Source organism: Bos javanicus, chromosome 1 (genome assembly GCF_032452875.1).
Source record: "Bos javanicus breed banteng chromosome 1, ARS-OSU_banteng_1.0, whole genome shotgun sequence".
NCBI lineage: Eukaryota > Metazoa > Chordata > Mammalia > Artiodactyla > Bovidae > Bos > Bos javanicus.
This window is the reverse complement of record NC_083868.1, coordinates 64494140-64521448: the sequence shown is the minus strand read 5'-3', so window position 1 is coordinate 64521448 and position 27309 is coordinate 64494140. Positions and strand designations below refer to the sequence as shown.

General features: G+C 41.1%; 1 protein-coding gene across 1 annotated transcript; it reads right to left on the bottom strand.

Annotated features, from left to right (window-relative positions):
* On the bottom strand, positions 1–25185 carry POGLUT1 (protein O-glucosyltransferase 1). Its single transcript, XM_061396362.1, has 11 exons — positions 25003–25185; positions 24072–24162; positions 22632–22775; positions 18116–18251; positions 15535–15656; positions 9303–9362; positions 7805–7904; positions 6034–6092; positions 4810–4977; positions 4029–4085; positions 1–3443 (listed from the first exon to the last, which is right to left on the bottom strand). The coding sequence occupies exons 1-11, from the start codon at positions 25085–25087 to the stop codon at positions 3287–3289; spliced, it is 1179 nt and encodes a 392-aa protein (XP_061252346.1). The 5' UTR covers positions 25088–25185; the 3' UTR covers positions 1–3286.
* Positions 25186–27309: the final 2124 nt, after the last annotated feature.

The window sequence follows — 27309 nt, the reverse complement described above, 5'->3', positions numbered from 1 at the left end:
TTATGGAGATAAAAAATTACTTTCAAAACCATACATTTTATATGTCATTACACCCATCTTCATATCATCTACACTGAGGTAAACAAATACATGTAAAATCTGAATAACATCTGCTGTACTTAAATACAAATGGTCTTATTAACTCTTCAAAAGACAGATGAGAATGTGCATTGACCCAATTCTTAGCGTCTTGTCCAGTCCCTCTTGAAGCCAATGGCTGGGCAGTCTGTAAACAGGATTTAGTTAAGTCCACTGTTCCCATCCATCCATCCATCCTTCCAGCATTGTTCTGTGCATTCTGTGTGAGGCACTGTGCTGGATAATGGAGAAACTGGGGTAAGTAAAACATGATTCCTACCCATCAAGAAGCTCATAGGGGAAACAAAAAAGCTCACAGGAGAAACAGTCAAATAACTACAGTACAGTGTGATGTCATATAATACAGGCTTGAGAAAAATATTATGATAGCCTCTAACTGCCTAGAGTAATGAAAATAAGGAGTCTGAGAGATAATGCTTGAGTTGGAAACACTTCCAGGGAAATGCACCCTCAGCTGCTAATCCAAAGGACAGAAAATTTTGCTCTTAGTTTTGTTGTTCAGTCGTTAAGTTGTGTCTGACTCTTTGTGACTGCATAGACTACAGCATGCCAGGCTTCCCTGTCCTTCACCACCTCCTGCAGTTTGCTCAAACTCATGTCCATTGAGTTGGTGATGCCATCCAACCATCTCATCCTCTGTCGCCCCCTTCTCCTCCTGCCCGCAATCGTCCCCAACATCAGGGTCTTTTCCAATGAGCTGGCTCTTCACATCAGGTGGCCAAAGTATTGGAGCTTCAGCATAAGTCCTTCCAATGAATATTCAGAGTTGATTTCCTTTAGGATTGATTGGTGTGATCTCCTTGCTGTCCAAAATGACTCTCAAGAGTCTTCTCCAGCAACACAATTCAAAAGCATCAATTCTTTGGCAATCAGCCTTTTTTATGTTCCAACTCTCACATCTATACATGATTACTGGAAAAACCATAGCTTTGACTGTATGGACTTTTGTTGGCAAAGTGATGTCTCTGCTTTTTAATATGCTGTCTAGGTTTGTCATAGCTTTTCTTCCAAAAAGTGTCTTAATTTCATGGCTGCAGTCAATATCCACAGTGATTTTGGAGGCCAAGAAAATGAAGTCTGTCACTGTTTCCATTTCCCCCCCATCTATTTGCCATGAAGTGATGGGGCCAGATGCCATGATCTTAGTTTTCTGAATGCTGAGTTTTAAGTCAGCTTTTTCACTGTCCTCTTTTACCCTTGTGGCTCAGCTGTTAAAGAATTTGCCTGCAATGCCGGAGACCTGGGTTGGGAAGATCCCCTGGAGAAGGGAAAGGCTACCCACTCCAGTATTCTGGCCTAGAGAATTCCATGGACTGTATAGTCCATGGCGTCACAGAGTCGGACACGACCGAGCAACTTCCACTCCACTTTCACCCTTATCAAGAGGCTCTTTAGTTCCTCTTCATTTTCTGCCATGGTATCATCTGCATATCTGAGGTTGCTGATATTTTTCCTGGCAATCTTGATTCCAACTTGGAACTCATCCAGCCTGGCATTTCACATGATGTACTCTGCATAGAAGTTATTAGTAATAAGCAGGTTGACAATACAGACTTGACGTACTCCTTTCCCAATTTGGAACCAGTCTGTTATTCCATTTCTGATTCTTTTGCTTCTTGACCAGCATTTAGGTTTCTCAGGAGATAAGATAAGGTGGTCTGGTATTCCCATCTCTTTAAGCTTTTAGTTTAGTCAGAAGAAAATTAAAACAGAACGATAATATTTACCAGGGCCTCCTATTGATAAGGCAAAACCACAGTACAACTCAGAAATCTGGACCTCTTACTGCCAGATTTATAGCACCTAAGGACACAGTCCCCAGGAGTTTTTAATACTCAAAGACAAAATTCAATTGTAAACATTTGCCCTGTTCTATGTAATGATCTTACCAGAAAGTCCTCTAAGAAGGTCTGTAGGCTTATAGTTCGTGAAAGGGAGTTTAAATGGCCAAATGCATGTTTCATAAATGGAAATATAGTCCCCGATTTTATATAACCGAATCTCACATTTACTAATTTTGGAACCAGTTAATACCAAACAGTTCTTAAGAGGCAAAGGAAAAAGAGTTGATTTCTCAGTGGAAATTTTGGGTCTAAAGAACAAGGATGGTTCTGAGTCACTGAACTACATGGGTTTTAATCTAACAGTTTTTCTTCATTTTTGACTAAGTACTTTAATCCCGAGATTAAACTACTATCCAAATGTCTTTTTCAAAAAGGAAAAAGGAAGCACTTCAACAGGATGTGCACTAAAACAGGCATCTCCTGTGTAAGTAAGTGCTAAAGGTGAATGCTCTAAACTCCCAACTTGACACCATTTCATACATGAAGACTCCTTGAGATCCCTGCAAGCGTGGACTGCTGCCAACTCAAGGAGAAAAAATATTAAGGGTATGTGAAGAATGAGGAAGAGTTGCTGTTTTATGCAAAATTCCTTTAAAGAGTAAGGACTATTTCCTAAATTTATCAAGAGGTTTTCAATCACTCTTTTTTGAAAGAGAACATAAAGGATGCGAAGGCACAAAAAGGGAAGCTGAAATCCAATTGCAATGACTACTCATGCAATTGGCCCCTTTCTACATGGCTTTATAGAAACCTCCTGAGTACCAAAGAGTTTACGCTTTTACAAAAGAAAGCTCCTACATTGTTGCATGGCACACTACTGCTTCCTTAGACCTTTCAGAAAATAATCCCCAAGTATTCTTTACAAACCCTAAAGGGTTTTCTACGTTAAAATACAGCGACAGAGATCAAGTGTAGAATAACTGCAGAACTGTGGTAATGAGTTGTACTAGTTTCATATGAGTGACTTTCTACTCAACAGAATGAGACAAAGGGCGTCACCCCATGGGCACAGTCAGTTTCACAGTGTGGACATACACATATGGATGATCTGAGGCACAAGCTGTGATTGGTCCTAAGAAGATGAAAGGCAGAATCAGGTTCAAAACCCACATCTTACAATTTCTGGTCCTTCTTTAGCAAAGATGTTGAGCGACTTCCTAATTGTATTACATACAATTTGGATCTTTCTCCAAAGTTGCTCCTGGTACAGCATGATAAGGAAAACCAGATATCTGACTTGGTAACAGTATCCAAGGTATAGGTGTCACATTCACAGCAAGCTTCTCACTGTAGGATATCTGAGGTCTGATGCCATAGAGAGGACTATGGCCTGATCATGACTACTAGAGTTCAATTTTCAAAATTTTGGGAACAATCTGATCGTAGCCTTTCCTTCTTGTTACATTATAGGACAAGAATTTAGAGTATTCGGTCAACAGGTTCTCCCAGTAACAGGTGATGTCATCCATCTTTAAGTGGTTCAGAATAAACTGGCTTCCCCTAGAGACAAGATTAACAAGAACAGTTAAGGCATGACATTTGATAAAACTAGTAGCTTACATTTGAGTACTTACCTGTGCCAAGCACTGTTCAGAACACTTCATGTAAATTAACTCTTTGCTCGTAAGAACCAACTCTACAGCCATCGTATCTACTGCTGCTGCTGCGTCGCTTCAGTCGTGTCTGACTCTGTGCGACCCTATGGATAGCAGCCCACCAGGCTCTTTGTCCATGGGATTCTCTATACAAGAATACTGGAGTGGGTTGTCATTTCCTTCTCCATAATATCTACTATACACGTGCATTTGGAAATAGAAATTTTTTTTTTCTTAAAAACAAATATATAAAGAGCCAATCCTCAGAAAGGGTACTTGATCTACTTCAAAGATTTCAGTCTAACTCTACAAAGGATGGGCTTGGGACATAGGTGAATGTGTAGTTTTCCCCAGGACAGCTTTGATTCTAATTATCTCTGTATAATGAGGCCGACATTCAGATAGCACCATGGTAACAACATTCTTATGACTTTAGCTTGGGAAAAGTAGGAATGATTAAAGTGGAAAAAGAAAAATGAACAGAACTTACCTTTCAGCAATTTCTTGAGCTACATCATCATTTGCTTTTACAAACTGCAACAGCTCCCTAAAATGGAAAGAATTATTAGGTTTTGAAATACAGACCATGCTCATTAGTACTAAGCAGAGAGATAACATACTGAGGCCTGTAGTTAATCTTCAGATATATGGATGTTGGGTTTTTTTTAAAGTAAAGCTATCAGGTCCTCACAGGATCAAAATAACAACAACAAAAAAAGTCCTTTGCACATAGGCGAAACAATCTGTTGTAGTTTTGGAACATATTTGGGAAAACAGAGATATGTTCAATGATACACACCAAAAATCAATAGTGAAGAAAAAATTTCCCTCCTGTCTCTTGCTCTGGTCCCCAGAAGAGGGCACTGGGCTTACATTTCTGGCCCTTCTCCATATGCCGTCCTAGCTCTTCCCATCATGAGAGGAAATTTGCCTTCGTTTCACTGAGGCCAGTTCTCACACTGTATCTGAAAATTCTTTTGACGATATAACACGATTGAATACCCATATCTATTTAGTCTGAGAGATTAGTGCTTTTCAATGCATACTATCTGAATGTTACATTTTGAATCAGCATTAGAGCACTTAAAAAATTAAATCCCACTCAGTCTAGTTGGACAATAATGCAATACTATCTTTGAAAACAAAATTAAAAAAAAAAAAAAAAGCTTTCAGTGGAAAAAGTCATTAGGACTAAATGTCTTGAATGGCTGGGGACTTAGAGGCAGACTGTGGGAGTCATCAGAGACTCTGCTTGAGGGACGGCTGCTTACTGGACGTTGGAGAGGTCTGTTTTTACTGGGATGTAGTGAACCCATGGCTTCAGCTGTGGGTAGAAGAATTCCAGCCACTCGTCACCAACATGGAAAACAAGTGAACCACACAGAAAGAGGTGTTTGAACCGGAAACTTGCAGCAACACCCCGAAAATTAAACAAATACCTGGAAAACAGAGAGCAAAATATACTTGATACTATATTCCTGCTACCACACATGACATTTTTTTCTTATCCCCTCTTCTTCTCCCCTTTTATTACCCTCTCTTCTTTCTCTTTCCACTTTCAATTTTCAAGGACCCATCAGCATGTCCCTGTGGAGTTCCCATAAACTCCTTGCTCTTCCAGGGGTTAGAGCCTGTTCCTGGGAATATCAGCGTGAGGGGGAAAAAGAAATACTTTCTCCAGGCAGAGACAGATAGAGCCAGCAGCTGGGTGCTGGGCAGAGCGGACACAAGGCTCAATGGAAACAACATCTCACCCTTTGTTTACAAGTTTTTCTAGGCCTAAAGTCTCGAACTCATCATGGTCCCCCTGCAAAGCCTGGTTTTTCCCATAGTGTTCCCTATCTGGTCATAGGTATGCCCTGTTCCCTGTTTCCTCTTAAGAAGTCTGGAGAAGACAACCAGGCATGCCTAATCAATCTTCAAAGAAATGCCCCCTGGAAAATAAAGCTAATAACTAAGAACATTTTCTTTTCAGAATTTCTGGTACCTGTCTCTAACCAGAGCTGCTTCTACTCTGTAGTTCCCACTATGCAGTGTAATTACCATTCATTCCTCTGAGTATTCCCACTGCCCACCTCCTGACCTTGTTTTACCTTCATCTCATTCTTAGTCTTGACATTTAAATATAATACATTAGTTACATATTCCTCATTCATGTTGAACCTTAAACTATTTTTATTAACTTAATAAATGACTGATCTAACTTCAGCTCTTGGCTGTGTGGGGTGCAGAGAGGGGACCCCATCCCTTTGATTATGGGCATGCAGGCTCCCTGGAAGCAGGGACCATTGTCCCTGTTTCATTGTCTCTGCAGTTCCCACAGAACCCAGTCCAGAGCTTTGTGCACAGCAGGCTCTCAGTAAGCAATAACTAATCAATTAACGTGACTTTCACAAACCCCAGCTGGACCCTAGTATTAAAATCCTCACCCAAAGAGAAGCTATTCCAAAAGAAATAGGGAAAACCAGAAGAGTCAGGAGTCCTGGAAATCTTACTTGTATTTGCAATGATCCACAAGATGGACATCCTTAGCAGCTGGCTTTCCCAAGGTATCCTTTCAGGGAAAAGGAAGTTGTTAGTATTAGCAGCAGGGGCATTTATTGAAGACCACTGTGCAACAAGGGTCACTGAACATTTCATCAACATGACCTCCCTGAAGTCTCAGAATGCACAAACTCAGGAGGCAAGACTGTCTCACTTTATAAATGAAGCAGCCAAGGCTTTGAGAAGTTGGGAGACTTGCTCAAGGTCACACAGCTTTAAGTAGAAGAGCTTGGGCTTTAACTTGGTCTGTGTGATTTTAGAGTTTAAGCTTCCCTGGGGCCATGTGACTCTTCGTCTGCACTCAGGAGGTCATGGCCTGCAGCACAACTCACTCTGTGTAAATCATACGGCAAAGGAGGTTACAAACGGTGGCTGGTGGGCTTTAGAGGTGTAGCCCACACACAGATTTTGTTGCACTAGCAAAGTATTTGAAAAATAAATATTCAAACCACTGCCCAGCATTTGTAAGTGGCAGGATACTTCTTATAAAAACCGATTTCCACCTTTCTTGGGAAAAAAAAAAAGGAGGATGTGGCAAAGAGAGCTCCTATTCTCCCTGGCAGAAATGACTGGACCTTCAGTGCTCTCTCCCGCTCACGACTGCAGCGCCTGGGGGCATCAGAGTCCGAGACCCCTATCCCCTATCCATATTCCAGCCACCTTAGCAGATGGTGAGGGGAACAAGTCTTGCTTGCTTCTGCGGCCTCCCATAGCATATGCTGTCATGAATCGATACATTTTTTCATAATTTTTATTTTTTAACAAAGTTTCTTATACTGCACCTGCTTCTGTTTGAATTAAATGATCATGTGATAAATACATGCATCTTTACTTAGTATTTCTTAGTTTTCACTTGGTTTTTCTGACAAGAAGTTTAAACATTTTCTCCTATCATCCTCAAATGGTATATGGAAATTTCAGATGAGGACATTTACAACTTAAGGGTCTTTGAATAAGGCAAGAAAGAGTTAAGAGGATAGAGATGGGACTCCCAACCAAAGAAGCCTGTCACTGCTTGTTTCACCTTAGACTCACTTGGGGAATTTTAAACAAATGAAGATGTCTATATACCATTTGCAGAGACTCTGATTTATTCTATTAATTTTTAAGCTCTCTGGCTGGATTGTATAGTCAGGGTTGAGAACCAATGGTTTAAACCAGATTTTGGCAAACTTAGTGCCCGTACGCCAGATCTGGGTCACTGCTTGTTTCTGTGCACAACCCATAAACTAAAGTTATTTTTACCTCACAAATGGCTGGAAAAAATCCAAAGGACAATATTTTTATGACATGGGAAAATTTTATGAAATTCAAATTTCAATGCCCTAAATAAGGTTTTATTGGAACACAGGCATGCTCCTTTGTTTACATATTGTCGAAGACCGCCTTCACCCTGCAGCGGCAGTGCTGAGGAACTACAGCCCAGACTGTAAGGTCCGAAAAGCCTAAAACATTTACCAGCTAGCCATTTACAGAAAATGTTTGTGACCTCTGGTTTAAACCTTCCAATTAATATAAAATATGAGTCATCATAAGGGCCCAGAAACACAATGTGAGTTTGAAAAAGAATAATTTACACATATACTAATTCTAGTCCATGGAACGGTCTCAACATTCATCCCAGCACTGAGAGGAAACCTAATGTGAAGTTCTACCCAGCTGCAATGTTCCTGGAGTGAGAATGTTCACTGTTGTAGCTCTAGTCAGATGATTGGTGATTACTTTCATAGATTTCCAGGCCTGGTTTTTGGTGTACTCTGCATCAACAAGTTTTGGGTTTTTCCGAGATAGAAGAATGAGAGGATCTCGTTCTGGACTTGTCCTATAAAAGAAACACATGACATAGAACTACGTCTCCTACACCATAAGACCACTCCCAATAGCTGAAAGGTAAGCAGTAATCGGACCCAACACGATGACCATATGCACAGATGAACAACTCACGGGTTATTTAATAGAAGAGGAGGGGGATACTAGATCCTACAGCATCTAGGTGGTCCTGGCTGTTTGCCACTGTACCCTTCAGGGCAGGGGAGTATTTGGCCCTCTCTGCTTGCATCTAGTCTTTAGGATTATGTTATACTACAGCCACATCCCAGGGAATTATTTCCCTTTTAGAAGCTTCATGTAACCTCTAATCACTGGTACTCATAGCTGTGTAACTAGGTAATCACCACTCACCAAAACAGCTACATGACCTTTGTTGGGTGTGCTCTGTAAAACCCAGTATAATATTTAAATTAAAAAGAAAACCAAAGGGCTCAAACACCTGAAAACTTATTGTAGAAAAAGTCCTAGTTATGGTTCTAGTACCAGACGATGTTGACATTTGAGGGGTCATGGACTCCCTGAGAATCTGATAACTGTGGACGCCCTCTCTACATATCCCCATATAACTTCAAGGAGTTCCTAAAAGTCTTGAAGTCCACACATGGATCCCAAGTTAAGAATCTGTAATCTGAAGATCTGAGAATCAGAGATGTTGACAAGGAACCATAAGCAATGGTTGTTGGGCTCATTTGCACTCTGAAATCCACCACCAAGTGAAGAGACAGTGTGACAAGGACACACTAAGAAATCTGCAGAACTCTCTCCCTTCACATTCGTCTTGGTATTCATCTGTCCAACAGATACTCAGTGTGCATCTGCAAGGTAGGTACTGTTCTCAACACCTGGGATACGGAGCTGAACAACATGGACTCAGTCTTCCCCTAACCTTTTTGCTTTCGCTCTACCTTCCTTCCATGCATCTCTCTCAATTTTCACCAGTTTCAGTCTACGCTTCCACCACTATTTGGCAGCCACATGGTCTGATGAAAAAGGCAGTTAGAAGAGCTAGTGATGGTTCCTGCTCTGCCATTAAGTGGAAGAGAGTCTGTGGGCACAATCATAAAGTACTCCCAGGGAAATGCAATCTCTCAGGCAAGAGGACAGCTCATTGTTCTATTCAGCATTAAATAATTAAAGCCTATCACACTCGTCACACTTTGTAAATGTCTGCTGAATGACTGGACAGATGAACTTTACTTCTTTGAATTTCAATTCAGCTAAAAGTGATTTGGCCAATAATTTGGGTTCTTCTCTAGCCTAAAATTCTGTGATTCTATGTCTTCTTCTTAGTTATCTTAGTTTTCTCTTTGAACTAGAGTTTGCCACACTCTCAAAATTGTACACATTAGCCAGAAGAGTACCTTTGTAAAATGTCAGAAAGTATAATCACCTTGATCCTCGGAAATATGCTGTGGAATTTTTCTTTTTCCATGGCCACTGTGCGGCTGACCTAAAAACAGATTTCATTAGTTTCTGTGTTTCTTCCTTAACTATATAAAGAAGTGTTTGAATAATTTCTAAAGCTTAGCTGAGAGCTTTACATTTCAAAGTAAGTCTGACCCAGGCTACTCAATTCACTAGCAAGGTAATGCCCCAAATCCTTCAAGACAGGCTTCAACAGTACGTGAACCAAGAACTTCCAGATGTACAAGCTGGATTTAGAAAAGGCAGAGGAATCAGAAATCAAATTGCCAACATCCGTTGGATTATCGAAAAAGCAAGGGAATTCCAAAAAACATCTACTTCTGTTTCACTGACTATGAAGTCTTTGTGTGGATCACAAACTGGAAAATTCTTAAAGAGATGGCAATATCAGACCACCTGACCTGCCTCCTGAGAAACCTGTAGGCAGATCAAGATACGGAACAATGGACTGGTTCAAAAGTGGGAAAGGAGTATATCAAGGCTGTATATTGTCACTCTGCTTATTTAACTTCTATGCTGAGTACATCACGCAAAATGCCAGGCTGGATGAATCCCAAGCTGGATTCAAGATTGCCAGGAAAAATATCAACACTTCAGATATGCAGATGACACCACTCTAATGGCAGAAAATGAAGGAACTAAAGTCTCTAGATGAGAGTTAAAGGGGAGAGTGAAAAACTGGCTTAAAACTCAATATTAAAAAAACTAAGATCATGGCATCCAGTCCCATCACTTCATGGCAACACAGATAGGGGAAAAGTGGAAACAGTGATGGATTTTCTTGGGCTCCAAGATCACTGCAGACAGTGACTGCAGCCACGAAATTAAGACACTCCTTGGAAGAAAAGCTATGACAAACCTAGACAGCAAATTAAAAAGCAGAGACATCACTCTGCCAACAAAAGTCCATACAGTCAAAGCTATGGTTTTTCCAGTAGTCACGTACAGATGTGAGAGTTGAACCATAAAGAAGGCTGAGTGCCAAAAAATAAATGCTTTTGAATTGTGGTGCTGGAGAGGACTCTTGAGAGTGCCTTGAATTGCAAGGATATCAAACCAGTCGATCGTAAAGGAAATCAGTCCTAAATATTCATTGGAAGGACTTATGCTGAAGCTCCAATTCTTTGGCTACCTGATGTGAAAAGCGGCTCATTGGAAAAGACCCTGATGCTTTGAAAGATTGAGGGCAGAATAAGAAGAGGGTGACAGAGGATGAGATGGTTGGATGGCATCACCAACTCAGTAGAAACAAGTTTGAGCAAACTTCAGGAGACAGTGGAAGACAGGGAAGCCTGGTGTGCTGCAGTCCATGGAATTACAAAAAGTTGGACATGACTTAGTGACTGAACAACAACGCTACTCAAAAGAAAAAGCTCTAAATGACATTATGTTCCCTTTTATTATTACTTTATCCTCTGGAGATGCTAGCTAGCAATATGCGCAAATCCACTGTTTGGTTAATAAGTTAGCAACATTGAAAGAAAAGTTCCCAAAGTAAATGACATGTTTGCTGCTACTGCTGCTGCTAAGTCGCTTCAGTCATGTCCGACTCTGTGCAACCCCATAGACGGCAGCCCACCAAGCTCCCTCGTCCTTGGGATTCTCCAGGCAAGAACACTGGAGTGGGTTCCCATTTCCTTCTCCAATGCATCAAAGTGAAAAGTGGAAGTGAAGTTGCTTAGTCGTGTCCGACTCTTAGCAATCCCATGGACTACAGCCTACCAGGCTTCTCCATCCATGGGATTTTCCAGGCAAGAATACTGGAGTGGGATGCCATTGCCTTCTCCGAATGACATGTTTAGGGCTATTTAATTCAGTACAATCAGGATTTCTTCCTTACTTTAAGCAAGAGTCTAGAGGATGAGATGGTTGGATGGCATCACCGACTCGATGGACATGAGTTTGAGCAAGCTCTGGGAGTTGGTGATGGATAGGGAAGTCTGGCATGCTGCAGTCCATGGGGTCGCAAAGAGTCAGATATGACTGAGTGACCGAACTGAACTGATTGATAAAATTACTAGGCAACAATAACTGCAGAAAATATCAGATACCGAATCAAGGGCAAGGAAATAAATCACTTCCTGACTTTATGTTTTAGATGCATAGGAAGTATTATCAGATTTAGTCTGATTTTGCAAAGCACTCTGGTATCCTCAAACTGTACTTAGTGCTCCATAAAGACCAAGTCCGCGAAATTCAGTTCTCAGTACCAGTTACCATAACCAGCTTCCCTTGCTGAAACTGCTAGCTCACAGATGCATCATTTTTTTTTTTAAACACCAAAAACATTTTGTATCGGGGTACAGCCAAATAACAATGTTGTGATAGTTTCAGGTGACAGATGCATCATTCTTAACTTACTTTGTGGGAACCCTTCACAGATGTTTTTGCAGCGTCTTTCGCTGACAAAGGAGGGGGTCAAACTGAAGTGGAGTTCATGAGGGATTGGTGAGCTGTTTGCTATAATGGAGAAACTTCGCACATAAACTTTTCAGGTAGAGGTACTGTTCAGATACAAATAGTGTCCCATTACTCATTTCTCTTAAGTGAGCCAGTCCTCCATATTTTCCTGGCTTATCTTCCAGTTCTTTCTCACTGGATCATCTTTACCTGATTCTCCAGTCCAACTATTTTTTGCTCTGTCCCATACTCCCTCCTAACAAATCAGAACTACTGTAGCACTGGTGGGTGAGGTGCCGGGGAGAGGGGGTTCCTAGGTGGAACTAGTGGTAAACAGCCTGCCTGCCAATGCAGGGGACATAAGAGATGCAGGTGTGATTCCTGCACATTCCTGCATACATACACACATTGTGTGTGTGTGTGTGTGTGTATATATATACACACACACATTGTGTATATACATTCGTATATATATATATACACACACACACACAACTCATTCTTACAACCTTACAAGATGGCTTTTATTATCCCTACTTTACACAGTTGAGGCCTTTAAGAGGCTAAGCAATTTGCCCAGCATTACACAGCTAGTAAGGTTTAAATCCAGAGTCCCTGTTTTTAAGCCCTATTCTATCTTTACTTTCCGTTCATGCACAATATTCCATTTTATAGCCACGTCATCAGAGAAGGCAATGGCACCCCACTCCAGTACTCTTGCCTGGAAAACCCCATGGACAGAGGAGCCTGGTAGGCTGCAGTCCATGGGGTCGCTGAGGGTTGGACACGACTGAGCGACTTCACTTTCACTCTTTACTTTCACGCAGTGGAGAAGCAAATGGCAACCCACTCCAGTGTTCTTGCCTGGAGAATCCCAGGGACCGGGGAGCCTGGTGGGCTGCCGTCTATGGGGTCACACAGAGTCGGACACGACTGAAGCGAATTAGCATCAGCAGCAGCAGCAGCAGCCATGTCATAATTTACTCCATTCCTTATTGGTGAGCTTTCAGGTAGTTTTAAACTTTCTACTTTAAGAAACAACATTGAAGTGAATATCCCTGTATGTACATTTTTGCATACTTATTTAATTATCTTCTCAGGATAAGTTCTTAAAGTAAAATGGCTGGGTCAAAGGATATACACATTTTACATTTTGATATACTGCTCAACTACCCAACCAAAAACACTGAAATTTTGAGTATAAATTTCCTTAGTCCCTGGGAAAGCTGAATTTAATATAGACAGACTTGAACCACATATCATCTGTTTTTCCTCTCCCTCATTTTTCCCACCCACCTATCCACCCCTTCAGAAGACCCATGTTAGGATTTCTGTCTTTGGGCAAGCACTAACACTGGTGCTGCCCCAGCCCTCTTTTATAACCCCACTCCTCTGCTGACAGTAGAGTGAATTCTTTAAATCCACAGCAATACTGAATTCTTCTACAGGGTGAAAAGTCAGTCTATGGGGACAAACTCCCAGAAGAGTATAAAGATGGAAACACGCCAGGCAGACACCAATGCAGATCAGGAAACAGATTACTAAAGTTTCAAGGTAAGAAATGAAATCATGAGGCTAGAGATTTTGAATGGAGGGCTCTAAAAAATAAAATTGCAATTCTAAAATCATGAATAAATTCAGCTCAAGAATAAAAGGTGAAGATATCAAAAGAAAAACATATTAACGATTTTTAAAACATATTCTATCTCCCTAAAAATTGCTTATTAGTTTACAAACAATAAGAGTACACAGTAAAAGAGAAGGATACACTTAAGAGTTGTTGCAGATTAAAACAAGTTAAAGACACATAAGGACTAAATACAACACAAGATGCTGGACTGGATCCTGTATCTGAGAAGAAATGTGTCTTATGGGATACTGTTATGACAATTCAATGTTGAATTAACATTGTTTCCTGTAACTGATAATTCCAATGTGATTATTAAGGGAACACTCTCGCTCTTAGGAATTATGCAGCAAAGAATTAAGGGGTACAGAGCCATAAAGTATGCAACATACTCTCTAATACTTCAGAAAACAAGAAATTATGCAAATATTACACATGTAGCCTACACATACACTGAAGGACACAATGAATCAAGTTATTATCTGATAGAATACCATGCAACTGTTTAAAAGAATGAGGCAGTTTCCTATGTACTGCAGCAACAGCTGCTGCTAAGTCACTTCAGTCGTGTCTGACTCTGTGAGACCCCACAGACGGCAGCCCACCAGGCTCCTCTGTCCCTGGGATTCTCCAGGCAAGCATACTGGAGTGGGTTGCCATTTCCTTCTCCAATGCATGCATGCATGCATGCTAAGTCGTTTCAGTCGTGTCTGACTCTGTGTGACCCCATGGACAGCAGCCCACCAGTCTCCTCCGTCCACAGGATTCTCCAGGCAAGGGTACTGGAGTGGGGTGCCATTTCCTTCTCCACCTATGTACTGACATGGAAAGATTTCTAAGACACACCAATTAGTGGGGGAAAAGTTGCCTAAGTGGGACACACTGATAAATTTTTATAAGCACACAAAGTTTTAATATTCAGAAAAAAGTTGTTTTTAAAGAGATTTTAAAAACAAAGTAGATGTACAGCAGGTGGAAAAAGAGCTACAAAAAGAAGAATGTGAAAAGGGTATTTGCAAGCACCTGAGGGCAAAAAAAAGAATTAGAAAACTAAAGTCAAGAATAACTTGGTGAAAAAATGTTAACAACGTTATTATTTTTCTCTCTCTCAAAATTATGTTCAAAATGAAATGCTAAATAAAAAATGACAGTCTCACAGTCTGGCGGACACAGGAAATATTAACTAGTGGAGAAGATAATGCACTTGGAAACCTGGATTTCAGGCCTAAATTGGTTCCTTGACCAAAGTCACTTAACCTCTCTGAGTCTGCATTCCCTCATCCCTGAAAGAAAGAGCTGGACAAGAACAACAAAGTATGAGGCCAAGTTATCTTAAAAAATAATTTCCCAATTAAACCTACTGAATAATTGACTTGTTTATTTAACCAGTGGCTCTAGCAGACAAAGAGGACTACAGCCCTACATGCTTCTCCAGAAAAGGGATGTTCTCTTCATCTCATTTAAATATGTAGTCACACTTAATACAGGTGATAGATATTTGTGAAAATGAAGTTGAATTAAATTATTGCTTTCTCTACATCTGAGAGAAGAACTAGAAAGACTGTGTTTCTAGAAGTTTACTAATTAGGCACCAATGTCGTTTGGATCATTAATGTAAAATGTAGCTAGGTAAGAAACACCTACAGCTTGATGAATGAGACAATCTAAATTCTGAAATGATGGCAGGATGCAGACAACAGGCCAAGGCAGGTTTCAATCCTCAGTTACAGATGATCTGAAATAAGCTTGAACTTGAGATGCCGATGGGACATTTATGCCCACCCCATCCCTGCCTGAAGAGCTTGGCTCTTAATTATAAAGTACATTTATGTTCTTCCAAGTAATTTTCTATCCTTCCCCACAATATGATCATTTATTCTTTCCTACTTTTAAAAGAAATTCACTCTTAAAGAATCTTAAAAGTATAGAAAAATTTAAAGAAGAAAAAAAAGAGGCTTCTATTATCCCTCCCACAGAAGCACTGCTGACATCTTTTCTATGGATATGCAAATACTTCTATACACATATAAAATTGCTTATGCTATAAAGTGTTTTTTTGTCTTTTAGCTTAAAAGTTAGTCATTTAACAGAAAATAATTGTTTATACTTAACTGTTTACTTCAAGGTGACCCAAAAAGAGGGACAAATAAAACCTCTCTAGAGGACCTACCTTACCAGATCTTCCCTGAAGAGGTCCCACCGTCCAAGACCCATAGGATATATTGGCCAAACAGCAGGTCCTCCTTCCCAAAATGTCCAAGCAGGATACATGATATCATGGTACTCTGATGTCTTCAACAGAAAGAGAGAGGTTATTTTAAATCATTCTTGGAGCAGAGGAAGAAGCAGCAAACTGCACTCATGTCACGGGATCTGGAAAAGGCCTTGCCCCTGTGTTACGCCATCAAAGACACATCTAAGTCTAGACTCTGGATGCTAAAAGGCAAAAATGATCATGGGTTAAAATTCATGGGCTGACTGAATCCCAGAATATGAAATCACACTAAATGTCAACTCTTCCAGTTCCCAAAAGTTGTGTTTTTCTAGAAGAAATATACTGTTGGAGGTTTTAGTTTAAGGAAACGATATACCCAATTCTGAATGACCACATAGCTTTCTCATCTTTTAACTGATATCATACTTGGAGAGTATATGGTCCTGCTGCTACTAAGTCGTGTCTGACTCTGTGCGACCCCATAGATGGCAGCCCACCAGGCTTTGCCGTTCCCTGGTATTCTCCAGGCAAGAATACTGGAATAGGTTGCCATTTCCTCCTCCAATGCATGGAAGTGAAAAGTGAAAGCGAAGTCGCTCAGTCGTGTCCGACTCTTCGTGACCCCATGGACTGCAGCCTACCAGGCTCCTCCGTCCATGGGATTTTCCAGGCAAGAGTACTGGAGTGGGGTGCCATTGCCTTCTCCATATATGGTCGTACCAGTTCTTAATGATTTCCTAGATAAGTCTTATAGGAGCAAGAATTAGGAAATACAATGCAATAGTTAAGAGTGTGGGCTCTTGAGAAAGATTATCTGACTCCACCTCTTTCCAACTCTAGGCAAGTTACTTAATTTTCCTACGCTTCAGTTTCCTTATCTTTATAACTAGAGAAATGATAATATCAATAATAGTATCTATCTAACAGGCTTGTTTTAAATATTAAACGAGTTAATACATGTAAAAAACTTAGAACAGTGACACATAGTAAATACTCAGTAAGTGTTAGTGTTACCTAATACTGTGGCGCTTCTGAGCTCATATTGGTTGGTCAATAAGTTCTGAGTTATTTTTTGGTTATTTTTCTTTTTTAATCGGGGTCAAAAGTAATGATGGGCAGAAAGGGGGTAGGGGTATTATTCCACACCTTTTGAAAAAAGTTTGAAACCATTTGAAACCTTTATATGGTTACTTCTGTTAAAATTCTGGCCAGTGATAAACCTCTAATTCTACTGTCTTCCACTGGAATTACATATGCAATATGCTGTTTGCCTTCTTTCAAATATTTAAAAAATGGTATGCGATTCATCAAGCACCTCAGGCATAACAGCTGCTCAAAAGAAACTGCATATTTATTATAAAGCTGACAGACTAAAATCCCTGCCTGGCAAACTAGGAGTCATTGGTTTAAAAAAAAAAGAAGCAGGGGGAAGGAATTAAAGATGAAAGGAAAGTTAGTATATTGATGATCATACTTCATTATCCGCAGAAAAAAACAGATAAATAATAAACATAAACCCTTACTGACTTACATGGGAGCCTCTATCTGTTCTTCTGAGAGGGCCTCATGACAAATAACGGGACCAAGCACTTTTGAGAATTGAGGCTAAACCATGGGAAATGCAACACAATGTGGCCTCAGCCCACTTGCAGCACAGGAAATAAACAAGTCTAGACAGAAAGTAAACTCTGATAAAGAAAAAGTGGGGAAAAAGTCCCTCTGCTTTGGAGACACCAAATCAGAAACAGTTCCTTTTCCCAAAGTCTGCAGGGTTTTCCCAGACCTACTCTTCTCCCATAGAGTTTTCCATCCACTCTCTTCTAGCCTCCCCCATCCCTGCCCCAAGTGCTTTCATATTTAGTCCCTAGGGAATGAAGCCCCATTCCTGCTAATACACCATTTGCAAGAAGCTGAGCACTAAGATATTAACTGCGCCCTATTCTCCAAGCCCACAAGCATGTTCCAGCACTCCTATCTCTCCATAACGAGACTCGAAGATCACCCTCTCACATGTCCCCCTCAGGCACCTCAGGCCTATCCCCTCAGTGTACTGTTTGGGTGCAAACTGTGTGGTTATTTGAGAACCTTTAGTCTGACCATTAGCCTGGCTAGGACCCTGGGATATAGTGGCCAGGCAGATGATACGCAGTAGCATGGGGGATATATACATTGTAGGAGCTCAATATTTTTGTTGAAAGTCCATGAGCTTTCTTGGGTCACTCTCTCCCATGCTCTGCAGGTTCTCTGAACCCCACCTCCAATTTCTTAGAGGTTCCTCAGGCTTCTCTCATTCCTCACCCTCCACCCTCAGCCCTAGCTAAGATCCCAAGCAATCATACTCATCACTTACAGGTCCTCACCTCCTCCTCAGTCTTATCATTCAATGACTGTGAAGCTAACAGGGACACAGACCTGCTTTGGAACCTCAGGCCTCATCCACACCATTACCCATCAGACTCTGCCACATTCAGTCATCTCCTGCTTATGACCTAGAAGACCACCCTCCATCCCCTCAGACAGCCCTTTCTGTACTTACCTTACTGAAGGAGAAGACTGGAATGGCAGGCTCCATCCATTTAGGAACCTGAGGATAATCTCGCACATTGATCACCATCTCCATGTCAGGGAGGCGCCCAATAACTTCCAAAATAAAGTGTTCAACACCACTACACCTGTCAACCAGAAATACCACAACTTCACCAGATCAGTGCCTGCTCTCAGACAAGGCAGGGTCCCACTGACACTTTCAAGGTAAGACAACCCAGCATTCAGATCACTGGCCTCCTGCAAAGCGTCCTGAGAGCAATGCTTCTGAAAGGACTATTCCACTCTTTCATGTGGTGCAAGTTATCTTTTCTGGCTAAGCTTCTCCAGCTTACAATAATAAAATTCTCCAACTAGAGCATCCTAAGTTTGATGGGAACATTATTGCTACTCCTATCACTTCCTCTCCTCTTTTCATTTCCAGCATTTATTTCTCCTACATGGAATAGTTTAATTAGTAAGCAAGATGTAAATTTTGATAGGAACTGGAAAAGCTGATTTTCTAATTATGTCCCCTGGGCTTTGCGTCTCACAAGGACATTATTTTTATTTCCACCATAACTAAGTCTCATAGTTTATGAGGAAGGATAAAGAACCTTTCATTACCTTCAACCTAAATACAGAACATTCTCAAGAGCAGCTTTGCAAGCCAGAAAGAATGCCAGGTACGGAATCACAAAGATTGTAACATAGCTTTCAGAACAGATTTTCTAAAAGGATTTCTGGAAAGAAAGTAAGTATACACTGAAAGCTAACTTTCCTGCCCCATCCTTGAGGTCCGGACCAGCACAGTACTGGTAGCAACATTCCAAGGTCTGACCAAAATTTTCTGGCAGTGTGATAATGACTGATTTATATATAGGGTGATGACTACATATCAATATATAGGGTGATTACTAAATATCAATCGTTCATAAACGTAAGAAAAGATGGTCAACTGTACTACTAACAAATAAATGCCCCCAAAGCCACAATTATAAAAACAGAGAATAAAATGGTGCTTATCAGAGGCTGGGGAAAGACGGGATAGGACAGATGTTGTTTAAGGGAACAAAACTTACAAGGAGCAATAAATAAGCCATAGGGATCTAATGCACAGTGAAGTGAATATAGATAACAAAATGGTATGATAATTATCAAACTTAAGAGACTATAATTTAATCATTTCCACTACTAAAAAAGAAAATAATTATGTAACATGATATAGAGGTGCTAATTGTTGCTACAATAGAAATCATATTAAAATAAACTTATCAGACTAATGTTATACACCTTAAATTTACACATTATATATTAAATATATTTCAACAAAAAAGTATAAACATGACAAAAGAAAAAATCTAGTGAAGCTACATGCTACTTTCTACCAATCAGATTGTCAAAGATCAAAAGAGCCTGATAATACATAGTGTTACTGAGTGTGTGAGGTCTGTTCTGAGCATGTGATAAGAGGGTGGTGAATGTGTAAAAACAACCTCTTTGGAGGACAATTTGCTCCTATTTATTGAGATTTAAAAACACTTTATTTGCCTAATTAATTTTACTTCTATACTGTAGATATATTTACAAAGGGACTTCCCAGGTGGCGCTAGTGATAAAGAACCCGCCTGCCAATGCAGGAGACCCAAGAGATGCGGGTTCAATCCCTGGGTCGGGATGATCCCCTGGAGGAGGAAATAGCAACCCACTCCAGTATTCTTGCCTGAAGAATCCCATGGACAGAGGAGCCTGGCAGGCTACAGTCCATGGAGTCACAAAGAGTCAGACACGACTGAAGCAACTCAGCATGAGTGTTCAAAAGTCTAAGTTCAAGAATGCTCACTGCAGCGTTGTTTCCATTAGTCAAAAATTAAAGGGGAGAGATGGGGAATAATTAAGCATTCATTGATACAGAACTGAATAAAGAAATCCATACAATGGGATTTTTATGCTGCTATGAAAGAGTTCTCCATGTACTACTCCTATGGAACAATTTCAAAATCTACTGATACATGGAAAGGAAAAGTAAATTGCAGAACAGAAGATACAGCATATTCTGGTTTGCTGGTGAATCTAGACAATTGTATATGCAGATTATTTCTGGCAGGATATACAACTGTAGCTGTCTCCTGAGAGGAAGACTCAGGGACTAGTGGTATGGTGGAGGGCATCATTGTATATACTTTTGAGTTAACCAAATATTTTACCATGTGCATATAATACTCCTTTGATGTTAAAAAAATTACTAGTTACAAAGTTTAAAAAATGTATTATTATATTTTTATTATATATTATTAATTATATAATAATATTATTACATATAATTATAATAATACATTTACATGTATTTACATTTACATGTTAACAGCTAAAACATTTGCTATTTTCTTTCACACCTGGCTTTTAAAATAGCACTCTATCACGTACTGCATGATTCTATTTATATAAAACTCAAGGAAATAATCCATAATGAGAGAAAGCAAATCAGTGGATACCTGAGGACAGGGATAGGACAGGAGGAAGGCATGACAGGGAAAAGGGGAAAGAAGGGCCACAAGGTAACTTTTGTAGTGACAGGTTCATTATCTTGGCTACAAATATATATATATATATATGATATATATATTAGATACATATTTTGATATATGTATCAAATTGTACACTTTAGATATGTGCAATTTATGTCAACCATACTTCACTAATGCTATTATTTTAAAAAAAAATGTTACTCTCTATCTTTGAAATGATGCATCTCCAGGTGCTTAATTAGATGGTGCTCCAGTTCCTTAGCTCATCCTTGAAATGGTGAGTTTACATGTCCTTTTGTTCAGAACTGAATTCTTTAAATGTCACTGATATTTCTCAAACTGGGTGAATTAAAAGATCTAGACCTAGAAAGATACTACTTTGGGCCAGATAAAAGTCTGAGATATTACACAACTGTGTCCATTTCATTAAGCTGGTTCTAAATATTTTGTTTTGTTTCTCTTTTATTTAACTCTCAATTCTTTAGCTGTGTATGTAATTGGGGCAGGGAACTTTCAATGTATTAGAACTCTAGACGATTTTATTGCCAATGAAAGGTCCCATCCTCTCTTAAGAATATTTCTAAGAGCTCAAGATTCTGACCACAATGCTCTGGAGTCAGGAATAAGAGCTATGTGCCTTGCAGAAACTTCGAGAGCACAATTTAATTCGATCTGGAGATTGTTCAGCTAACTATCAAACACTGGAAAACCTTTTAAAGTCCAAAAGGATCTATATTCATATTTTCTTTCTCATTTGTAGAAATCACAAATTCCTCTATACTCATAATTTGTAGTTAAAGTCTCTACTATTGCTCCAAGTAATGAAACAAATGTCTATTTAAAATACCTCAATGATTTTCCCCACTACCACCTTACTTGCCCCTGACACTTGAAAACCAAAATTGTGATTACCTCAGAATATGGGATATTAAATGATCTTTATATTTTTCTGTTGTTGTTTTTATGTATTTTTGACAGTGAAAATACACTAATTTGTAATGAAGTTATTATGACAAAATATAAATCCTTGTGACCAAATAGATGCTTGTTTTTTTACAATACTGCTCATTTATTTTACTTGTAATGGCATACGTCATTTAGAAAAAAAGGTCTTAGTAAGGGAATACTCTGCCTTTGTAATTTTATAAAGATTTGAGGGTTTTTTTTTTTTTTTTTAAAAAAGGACTCCTGGGAATTCCCTGGCGGTCCAGTGGTTAGTACTCTGAGCTCTCACTTCACTTCCCCGGACACGGGTTCAATCTCTATTTTGGAAACCAAGATCGCACAAGCCAGGCAGCTGCGCCAAAAAAAAAAAAAAAAAGGCTTGAACGAGGAAGGTTTATTATTTGTTGTAAATAATGCTGCCTAAGGGCAATTTCCAGGCTCAGTCTGTGACCCTCCCCATCAGCCTTTAGCCCACTGATAAGGAACTTCAGCTCTCACAGCTAAAGTCCTGCCTAGAGTGGCCTGTGTAATCTGCAGCCCTAGTTATTTCTCTTGCCTTTCTGCCACCTTTCTTTGAATAGTCAGTATCTAGAACAATAGCTGTCCCCTGACAATCAGTCATTGCTTCTTCTTCAACCCAGCTCACTCACACTAGTTAACATGAGCCTGTGTCCTGCAGCTGCTGTATCTGGAGAAGAAGGGGTAGAGCCAGATCCAGTACAACCAGTGATGTGCCCCAGCCTTACAAAGAGAGGAGACAGATGTCACTATTGTGTGGTCCTGAAATGTAAGGGTTTACTTGTAAGTCCCTTTAATTGGACTATATTAGAGTGTCAGTTGCTCAGCCGTGTCTGCTCTTGTGACCCCATGGACTGAAGCTCACCAGGCTCCTCTGTCCATGGAATTCTCCAAGCAAGAATACTGGAGAGGGTTGCCATTTCCTTCTCCAGGGGATCTTCCCAACCCCAGGATTGAACCGGGGTCTCCTGCATTGCAGGTGGATTAGTATTAAGTAAGCAATAAGGTCAGAAGATATATGTACCTTACAGCTCTTACCTTGAGGGGAACATGCAGTCACTTTCCCGGTATAATCTGTTCTTAATTATCTGATAGTGGGTCCCTAGCTTCCGTCTGACTACCTCTGCCATCATCTTCCTGGAGATACCGCCTCGGAAAGGAGTTAGATCCTCTTCTATGACACTGGAAAAGAAGGGGAATCATCAAGGAAAGCAGCCCAAGAGAAGGGTACCATCCCAACTCTTCCTATCTGTAGGTCTGGGCTCAGTATTAGAGAGCATAGAAAGCTTCGGGAAAGAAGAGGGAGCAGGAATGAGCAACCTCTTTCCCAGAAGCACCACAGGTAACCTAAAATAACAACAAAGCAACAGAAACGAAAAAGCAAGCCAATATCGAGCATCTCTTCCCCCTCCCTCCACCTGGCCTGCCCCTCCCTTGCCTGATGCATATTCCTTCTCAATACTCCTGTCACACCTGTGTCCTCCCAGTCACTGCAGTCCCGCTGACCTTTCCTTCTCCGAATCCCACAGAAGGCACAGCTTATGCCTTACAGCTTGAAACCGAGTCTTACGTTCTAGCCTGTTCGGCCCCTACCACCCCACATACTCCAGCAGTATGTGTGACTGACAGGAGTAACTAGGAATTACACTATTTTGTATCCCTTTTAAGGCTTGGTACAAACCAAGTTTTCAGTAAGTATCACATGCATCAGGTAAATTTTTTGAGGAATTATAAAATAATGAATGTAATGAGGAGTTAAAGGACTCTGTTATTTAACTGATAAGGAATCTGATATCTAGAGAACTGACTTGGATCTGAGACCTGAATCTGGCACTAGAATGTAAGGCTGATTTCAAAGTAATCTTTCTACCATCACACCCTAGCCTTAATTTGCATACATTAAAAGATAACCAACAGGAAACATAATTTGATTCATTTAAAAATATGTTCATTCCTTCAACAATATTTATGGAGTACTTACTGAGAGTAGGGCTTCCCTTGTGGCTCAGCTAGTAAAGAATATGCCTGCAATGAGGGAGACCTGGGTTCCATCCCTGGGTTGGGAAGATCCTCTGGAGAAGGGAAAGGCTACCCACTTCAGTATTCTGGCCTGAAGAATTCCATGGACTGTATAGTTTACGCGGTTGCAGAGTCAGACACAACTGAGTGACTTTCACTTACTGAGAGTCAGCACCAGGAATACAACAGCCAATGTAGGGCATATGCCTTGACCTCAAGAAGCTTTCAGTCCAGTGGGGAATGCAAACAAGTACATTCCTACAGGGAGTTAACAGGCAATGCTGAGACCACCTGGGCCTCTACTATCCCAGTGTATTTTTATTCTCTAGAAATCAGAAAACCACCTCAGGGACCCTGTCTGCTCTCTGACCACTGCAACCAAGGTCTCTTGGGGATTTTAGGGGATTTCCTCCTGACAAGATCTAAATTCTTAAAGATGGGTGAAAGAAAAGAACTCACCCGTGGTAACAGCTGCAGTTTGGACTTGAACATGGTTCGTAATTCTCCAAAGCCCTGTTAATTTGGTCAATAAATACTTTCCATTTTGAACCTTCAAAAAGTGAAAAAAATGAAGGTTAACAAAACACCCCTGAGTATTCTTATTCACTAGCAGCAGGTAAGTAGAATCCACAGAAAGCCAAAACTTTTATTAGACACCCCCTTTTCATCCCACTGGTGGAAATGGACAGCCAGGAAGGTTTCATTCTACAGCTCTTCAGCACTCAGGTCAAGTCTGCTCCTCTACTCTGGCTGCCAGACATCCAAGAAAGGGGAAAATTTCCAAGCATAATGCCCGGCACTCAGAAGGTTACGGATAAATTGGTCACACAGATACTCAGTTTTTACTAATCAAACTGAGCCCTATAAAGAGGATCGATTAAAAGCCACAGTAATTAACCCTCCTTTAATCTCTTCACGCAATGGACTAAGAACACTACACACACACACACACACACACACACACACACACACAATGGACTACGAACACTACACACACACACACACAATGGACTACGAACACTACACACACACACACACACACACACACACATACACACACACGAATTATCCCCCAGTGTGTCTTAGGGAGGTGCAAGGTAGCCAAGCGTGGGCCATACCCGCTGTGGGCATGCCCTCCCCTACCCACTATCGCTCTGAATTCTGTAGGATGGGTTACTCTCCAGGGTTCTAGGCAGGAGAAGCAGTGCCGGACACCCAGAGGCTCTCTGCTCCGAAGAGCCGCCGTGCCCGCTGCCCAGCTCTGCGCCGCAGCGGCCACAGCACGAAAGCGGCGCCAGCAGCGCGGGAGAGCGAGGGGCGCGGGAGAGCGCCCCAGAACGCGGCCAGACCCCGAGCCCCATCGGTGAGCCCGGCCCTGTACGGAGCACACCTGACTCCTTCTCGCGGCCCGGCACCGGGGGCAGGAGTAGCAAAAGCAGCCACAACCAAAGCTGGGAGGACACCCCCAGCTCCATCGCCTGCCACCCAACCGCGGAGTCCCAGTTGCTGCGCGGACGAAAGCGGAGCCCCGCACAAAGATGGCCGAGGAGCCGCACCACGTGGGCGGAGGGCCGCCCAGCGCAGTGACGGCAGAGCGCCGCTCGGCCTCCCGGTCCTGGTCCCGAGCCCAGCAAGCTGCGCAGCTTCTCTGGGAAGGCGGCACAGGTAGTCAGCCGCTGACGTGCTTGTTTGTTTAGAGCTGAACTCGCGCTCTTTATATATACATATATATATGCATCTCTCGACTGAGCGACTTCACTTTCACTTTTCACTTTCATGCATTGGAGAAGGAAATGGCAACCCACTCCAGTGTTCTTGCCTGGAGAATCCCAGGGACAAGGGAGCCTGGTGGGCTGCCGTCTCTGGGGTCGCACAGAGTCGGACACGACTGAAACGACTTAGCAGCAGCAGCATCCATCTCTCAGATAAAATCGAATCGCAGGAGAGAATGAATAAATGGCACCCTGGGGAAAAATGTCTATTTGTCCTTTACATTCTGTAACATCTTGAAAACGTCTTATTCTCCGCAGCCAAAAAACTGAAAGCCAAAAGGAAACATTTTTTCACCCAAAGATTTACAGTCAGTGGCACAACCCGGGCTAGCAGTTCTTTCCACGGCCTCAAACTGCTTTTTTTTTTTTTTTTTACTAAATAGCATAGATTTGAGCACCTGAATGTCTACAGTACTGTTAGACGTCAAATGATTGCAAATAGTATATAGCACATGTCTCTTTGTAATAGCAATTTATAACAGTCGGGGTGACTCAGGGGGAAAAAAAAAACGGAGGACAACATTATACTGTAAAATGTAGGCATATATGGTGATATACAGTTGCAAGTATGTATCTATTTTATAAAATGTGCATGGTGACACCTAGGCTCTGTGGAAATACAAGATGAGATTTGTGCCCTGAAGGAATTTAGATCTAGTAGAGAGAAATATATTCTTCCCGGGAGCTTATTTACAATTTAAGGCAATAACTAGATGCTACTGGTTTCAGTGGAGGGAAAGATCAATATGGAAATCTGGAGAAAGAGGCAGGAAGGGTGCATTGTATTCCAAGCTGAAGAAAAGGAGATGTTGCAGTTCATGAATATTGTGCTAGAGATGCTGAAAGAGGGGAATCCATAATTTGCAGGTGGGAATAGAACCTGGGTTGATGGTAATGAAGCATTTAGGATGTATGCTGAGGAATGGTGGAAGATAAAATAATGTTGATTAGTTAGGAATGGCTATGTAACTCATTTTGGGTGAGTGGGGAAGAGAAGAAAATGAATCCTTAATACTGTATCTTACAAGCCTTTAGGACTCCAAATGAAAACAAGTGTTCCTTTTTCTTCCAGGAAGGTGAGCAATACTTCAAAGTGAATAATTAATCAAAAGCCCACCAAGCAAGGTACTACATAGATGACCTTCCCTTCAAAGTTAGTTTAAAATAAATATAGTGGAAAACAAACATCCTTCCCTTCAAAGTTAGTTTAAAATGAATATCAGATCAGATCGGATCAGATCGGTGGCTCAGTCGTGTCTGACTCTTTGCGATACCATGAATTGCAGCACACCAGGCCTCCCTGTCCAACACCAGCTCCCAGAGTTCACTCAGACTCAAGTCCATCGAGTCAGTGATGCCATCCAGCCATCTCATCCTCTGTCGTCCCGTTCCCCTCCTGCCCCCAATCCCTCCCAGCATCAGAGTCTTTTCCAATGAGTCAACTCTTCGCATGAGGCGGCCAAAGTACTGGAGTCACAGCTTTAGCATCATTCCTTCCAAAGAAATCCCAGGGCTGATCACCTTCAGAATAGACTGGCTGGATCTCCTTGCAGTCCAAGGGACTGTCAAGAGTCTTCTCCAACACCACAGTTCAAAAGCATCAATTCTTCAGCGCTCAGCCTTCTTCACAGTCCAACTCTCATATCCATACATGACCACAGGAAAAACCATAGCCTTGACTAGATGGACCTTTGTTGGCAAAGTAATGTCTCTGCTTTTGAATATGCTATCTAGGTTGGTCATAACTTTTCTTCCAAGGAGTAAGCCTCTTTTAATTTCATGGCTGCACTCACCATCTCCAGTGATTTTGGAGCCCAGAAAAATAAAGTCTGACACTGTTTCCACTGTTTCCCCATCTATTTCCCATGAAGTGATGGGACCGGATGCCATGATCTTCATTGTCTGAATGTTGAGCTTTAAGCTAA

What these genes read in the sequence shown, in the direction of transcription:
- POGLUT1 (XM_061396362.1), bottom strand. Translation starts at nt 25,087, where the DNA reads ATGGAGCTGGGGGTGTCCTCCCAGCTTTGGTTGTGGCTGCTTTTGCTA. An exon ending in AACTGCAGCTGTTACCACGG is followed by an intron (nt 22,776 to 24,071) that starts GTGAGTTCTTTT and finishes CTTCTTTTCCAG; the next exon opens with TGTCATAGAAGAGGATCTAA. An exon ending in CAGTCTTCTCCTTCAGTAAG is followed by an intron (nt 15,657 to 18,115) that starts GTAAGTACAGAA and finishes TTTCTGTTGAAG; the next exon opens with ACATCAGAGTACCATGATAT.